General features: G+C 39.9%; 1 protein-coding gene across 1 annotated transcript; it reads right to left on the bottom strand.

The window, feature by feature from the left end:
• Positions 1-3,802: 3,802 nt before the first annotated feature.
• On the bottom strand, positions 3,803-4,471 carry LOC127131729 (uncharacterized). The gene has a single exon (XM_051060648.1). It carries the CDS (start codon positions 4,469-4,471, stop codon positions 3,803-3,805), a length of 669 nt encoding a protein of 222 aa, XP_050916605.1.
• Between the last annotated feature and the right edge of the window lie 1,734 nt (positions 4,472-6,205).

The following is a 6,205-nucleotide window of genomic DNA, read 5'->3' as shown; positions in this document are numbered from 1 at the left end:
GAAAGGGCATCCGAGAGGGAAGTCCAATTTCCAGAATTTTGGTGGTAGAGATTCACAAAATTCAAAGGGGCAAAAAGGTGAGGGAAGCTCCAAGGAGGGTGATCAAGGAACCCATAAGCCATTCGACAAAAGTAACGTGAAGTGTTACAATTGTCAAAAGCTTGGGCATTTCGCAAAGTATTGCCACGCGAAACGAAGAGAAAATCGCGCGGATGAGGCGAAGTTTGCTAGGGAAGAAGCGAATGATGATAATACGCTTCTTGTGATGATCACGGAAGAGAATTATGGCATGAGAGAAGGGCTGGACAGCAGTGGCAGCAGTGTAGTCAATTCTGCAGAAACGCGTTCGGAGAAAAACGCAATGGTAACGGTTCGAGATGGAATTCAAAGTAGCGATGAGTGGTACTTGGATTCTGGTTGTTCGACTCATATGACGGGAAGAAAGGATTGGTTTGTCAAGATCAATCAAGCCACGAAGAATAAAGTGAGATTTGTCGATGATACGACGTTATCCACCGATGGCGTTGGAGATGTCTTGATCGTGAAGAAAGATGGTGGTCGTTCATTGATCAAGGATGTGTTGTACATTCCAGGAATCAAATGTAATCTTTTGAGCATTGGCCAACTACTCGAGAAAGATTACATTATTCGCATGGAAAACAAGGTATTGCGCGTTTTGGACCGAAAGGGAGTTTTGGTACTTAAAGCACCGATGGCTGCCAATCGAACTTTCAAGATAGCATTGAAAGTAATGGAGCATCGATGTTTAGCTACAGCGGCATGTCGTGAGGAGTGGTTGTGGTATTACCGTCTTGGTCATCTCAATTTTCGAGACCTCGACGCGTTGCATAGACATGGTATGGTGACCGGGCTTCCAAGAATCGTGGTTTCAGCTGAGTTGTGTGTTGAATGTGTTCAAGGGAAGCAACACAAGAGTGTTTTCAGCAAGGATACAGGTCATAGGACCAAGCATCTTCTTGAGGTGGTGTATTCGGACGTGTGTGGGCCGATGCAAGTCAATTCGTATGGAGGTAACCGATACTTTGTCACGTTTATTGATGATTTCAGTAGGAAGCTGTGGATTTATCTAATCAAGAGGAAGGATGAGGTGTTTGATATGTTCAAACGATTTAAATCCATGGTTGAGCGACAAAGTAGTCACAAACTCAAAATTCTCAAAATCGATGGAAGAGGAGAATTTACTTTGAGGGAATTTGGGAGTTACTGTGACGATGAGGGTATTGTGCGTGAGGTTGTACCACCCTATACGCCTCAGCAAAATGGTGTTGCCGAGAGAAAAAATTGGACAATTATGAACATGGTGCGTAGCATGTTGAAAGCGAAAAATCTTCCGAAAGAGTTGTGGGGAGAAGCTGTTTCTACAACTGTCTATTTGATAAATAGGTGTCCTTCAAAGAAGCTGGACAAGGTTACTCCAGAAGAGGTATGGTGTGGACACAAGCCAAGTTTGAGTCACTTGCGTGTTTTCGGTTTGGTAGCGTTTCGACATATTCCGGGTCAGATTCGAAAGAAATTAGATGACAAGGGTGAAATGATGTTGCTGGTTGGTTATCATCCTACCGGAGGCTACAAGCTGTTTGATATGAGTAACAAGAAGATTGTGATAAGTCGAGATGTGATCGTGGACGAGTTTCGGCAGTTTGACAGCAGAAAATCTTCCATATCAGTTCAGGAAATCGATTTGCCTCAAGATGAAATCGATTTCATGCAGGAAAATCAGCATTCTGGAGCTGCTGGAACTGGTTTTGGTGAGGTTGAAATCGATTTGCCTCAAGGTGAAATCGATTTCATGCAGGAAAATTTGAATTCTCAGCCTGCTGAAGGTACTGTACAGCAACCTTTTGTAACCGAAACAGGTGAATCAAGTAGACGACCAACAAGGCAAAGAGGATTGCCTCAAAGACTCCGTGATTGTGAATTATTCCGAGATAGCGAGATCAACAATGAGGGTGATCTTATTCACTTCGCTCTAATGGCCGAATCCGAACCGGTGAATACGGAGGAGGCATTAAGCGATCCAAAGTGGATGTGTGCGATGAAAGAAGACCTGAATTCGATTGAGAAGAACAGTACTTGGATGTTGGTTGATTTATCGAAAGGTAAAAAGGCGATAGGTGTGAAGTGGGTCTACAAAGTGAAAGCGAATCCGAAAGGCGAGATAATCAAGCATAAAGCTCGATTAGTAGCGAAGGGATTTTTGCAAAAGGAAGGGATAGACTTCGATGAAGTGTTTGCTCCAGTTGCAAGGCATGAAACCATTTGGTTAGTTGTTGCGATGGCAAATAACAAAAGCTGGCCGTTGTATCAAATGGACGTCAAATCTGCGTTTTTGAATGGTCCACTTGATGAGGAGGTATATGTGAGACAGCCACCTAGTTTTGTGATCAAAAATCAAGAGGCAAAGGTCTATAAGTTGAGGAAGGCACTCTATGGTTTGAAACAAGCTCCAAGAGCTTGGAACAAACGCATAGATGGATTTCTTAGCGATGTTGGTTTCAAGAAATGCGTATCCGAACATGGAGTTTATGTGAAACCGGATGCAAGTGAGGGAGTAATCATTCTTTGTCTTTATATGGACGATTTGTTGATTACCGGCAACTGTGAAAAGAACATTTCAAAGTTCAAAGGAAAGCTTATGAAGGAATTTGAAATGAGTGATCTTGGTATCATGAAATACTTCTTATGCATAGAGTTCCAAAGGACAAAATTGGGACTGCTCATGCACCAAAGAAGGTATGCCATGGAAATTCTGAAGAGGTGTGATATGGAGCATTGCAATGCTGCCACAACACCAGCCGAGACACGATTACAGCTGTCCAAGAGTGAAGAAGAACAAGATGTGGATCCTACTCAATACCGGAGATTGATAGGATCATTGCGTTACTTGTGCAATACGCGGCCAGATTTGGCGTTTAGTGTCGGTATTGCGAGTAGATTCATGGAGAGGCCGAAGGTATCACACTTGGCAGCAGTTAAGAGGATCCTTAGATATGTGAAAGGTACTCTTGGTTGTGGAATTTTGTTTCCGGCAAGCGACATGGGTAGAAGTTGTGAGTTACTCGGATACACCGATTCCAATTGGTGCGGAGATAAGGATGATCGAAAGTCTACGACGGGGTATCTCTTTATGTTCGGTAAGGCACCAATCTCTTGGTGTTCGAAAAAGGAACCGGTTGTAGCCCTCTCTTCTTACGAGGCCGAGTATATAGCAGCGTCGATGTGTGCATACCAAGCTGTGTGGCTGGTGAATCTATGTAAGGAGTTGGACAGTAGTAGAAATGGGGTTGTTTTGCTACTTGTGGACAACATTTCAGCGATAAACCTTGCTACGAATCTCATAGCACATGGGAGGAGCAAGCATATTGAAATGAGATTCCACTATTTGAGAGAATTGGTGAGCTCCGGATAATTGCGTTTAGGGTACTGCAGAAGCGAAGAACAAGTCGCGGACTTGTTAACGAAAGGCGTGACAATTGATGTGTTCAAGAGACTTGTGAAGAAGTTGAGCATGATGAGTGTGGAGCATTTGAATTAAGGTGGTGTATTGGAAGTCCTTAATAATTCAAATGCTTGATAGAAGCTTTAAAAAGCACTGCAGTGAAAACAGCTTATTGGATAAGTTGTTTTGGAAATAAGTTGTTTTTGCAATTCTGTTTTTTCTGTTATTCTTGGGCCTGTTTGTGGTTCCAATTTGTACCCTATAAATAGACATTGTATGTCATAGTTGAAAAGTTAATGCCATATGATTCAATTCTCTCAATCTTTCTCTATTTCTCTATCTCTATCTATTCACATTATCATCTTCATCTTTCCCAAACACATTGTTTTTAACCACTCCATTTCTGGTTTTTTCCAACACTTTCAGCGCCAAGTTGCCGGTAAAATTTATGAACGAACGCATTCTCCCTTTTGACCTATTATTCAAATTCTGAAGAATCATATCCTTGAAACACGACACATGAACACAAGACTTTCCATCAGAGTTAACTACATATGACCAACCTTCAAAACTGTTCTTCCCAACATGCCTTTGCTTACAACGGATACAATCTAATGGAACTTCATGAGACAAAGTCATTATAAATTTTCCATCATCATCTGAAATGTTTTCTTTCATGTTCAAACAACAAGGATGTAGAGAATATCCTGTTCTGGAAAATAGGGAGAGAAAACCTTGTTTTTTGGAACAGTAGAAAAAACCTAACAAATCTTTTCCACAAGCATCACAGAATACACCCTCTTCTGCTTTCTCACAGAATTCAAATTTACAATTTTTGAAAAATGGTTGAACTGCATGCTTAACAGGTTCTGCACATTCTTTATGGAGGATGTAGTTGCAATTGGTGTTCGCACAGTTGTAACGTGATCCAAAACCTATCTCTTTATAACCACTGCATGTGTATGAAGGTGCTCCTGAACCATTCAGTTGTAATGTGTGTTGATGATCCATCTATATAGATATAATTTTGTACTTTTATTAAATATTATAATGAGTGTAAAGATTTATGCTATAGCTGGCACGTTGGAAAATATTTGTGTTGAGATGCTTTCTCAGACATTTCAATTTATATGCAAAAAGCGTATCAATATTACAAGACTTTCGGACGGGTTTCCCAGAAGAGAGTATACCTCATTTTTTGTTATAATATTAAATTCTTCGTATTTTAACCAACATGATATATTAAACTAAGACATGGTTCCTTTTTTGTTATATATTCATGAGTGCCAAGTTGCAAGTGGGGTTCCATAAACTATTTTTTCTTCTTTTAATGACAATAATATATACAAGAAAAAACACAATAACTCAACAACATACACAAGTTTTGAGGTAAGAGGGGTTCTTAATTTTAGGAATAAGAGTCACAAAATAGGAGGCAAAGTTATGATGTAAGAATGCTAAGGGAAAAAAACGAAAGAAAAAGAAACAGTCAACCAAACAAAAATTAAACAGGAAAAAAGAGTGCTAGGGAGCACCCAAAAGGATCAGAATAATTCCATTCAAGCACCCACTCTATGAATCACACACCACAAAAATCCGATTATAGCTCGGACCGTCAAACCCACCATCAACATATCAAAGGAACCGCAAGCAACACCAGAAACCACAACACACTATTGATCTAGTATTGATTTAGAGATATGATAAGGTTTTAAAACCAGTTAAAGAAGGAGGAGTTCAATGAAGATCGGCTAAGAAACAAAATTCAAGCCTAAATAATACTCTTATTTGTCACATTTTTCACGTTTGTTGACGATCCCGAATTTTTTTATCACTACGCACCGACTTAATGGTTCATACCGCAATATGCCAAAAAAACCCACCATTTATCTTAGCAATTGGATCCTAAAGAGCGAAACAACTCAAAAATAATAAAATAGCCCATTGCATCAGTAAGCATCTAATTATCCTATCTTAGACACTCAAAGATTAGTTACATGTAACAAACAAATTACAGGATAATTCAAGTTCATCCCCATATATAATACAAGGAGATACCCCATAGTCAAAAAATAATCTTTCAGTGGAACAAGTGCTCTATAGACATGAATCTATTGTAAGACCCCAATTTTGTCCCTAAGATCCCTCAAGGCATCATATCATATCATATCATTGCCTCAAGGATCATGGTGCACCTTTGCTTGCCTCCTAGTGGGTGGGTATCTTGTGAGTGTGGTTCTTGACACCGAGCATGTATTGCATTTGTATATCATTGCTTTTCATTTGTTTACTAACCCAAAAGTACAAAAATATTGTCATCTAACCATGTTACTTGCAGCTGAAGCAACAACTAGGTCAAACAGTCAAATCATTCATTGAGCAATGGATGGTGGCCATTCTTGAAGAATTTGGGCACCATGATTATTCATAAGAGATTCATATGAGTTATGGCATCATTTGGAATCAAGATCTCAAGAGAAAGAGGCTTGAAATTCATCAAAGCATGGCTCAGTCAACCAAAACCCTAGCAAAGTCAACTGTGGTCAACTGTGCATTTAATCAGGGGTTGGAAGGTGTGAGATGGTTGGAAAGGTCTCATTCATGGCCATACAAGCCTCATATAACATTTCAAACATCCACAGTGAAGGATTTGAGGTCAGACAAAAAGTTTCCCAAAATAGTAATGACCTGTAATTTTCAGCTGCCCAAAATGGAAAGTCCTTCTCCTCAAGATTACATGTCCAA

The sequence above is a fragment of the Lathyrus oleraceus genome, chromosome 3 (assembly GCF_024323335.1).
Source record: "Lathyrus oleraceus cultivar Zhongwan6 chromosome 3, CAAS_Psat_ZW6_1.0, whole genome shotgun sequence".
Classification (NCBI taxonomy): domain Eukaryota; kingdom Viridiplantae; phylum Streptophyta; class Magnoliopsida; order Fabales; family Fabaceae; genus Lathyrus; species Lathyrus oleraceus.
This window is presented reverse-complemented; position numbering and strand designations above follow the sequence as displayed.

Bases quoted from the DNA above. Each gene is read 5' to 3' on its own strand.
- LOC127131729 (XM_051060648.1), bottom strand. From the start codon at position 4,471: ATGGATCATCAACACACATTACAACTGAATGGTTCAGGAGCACCTTCA.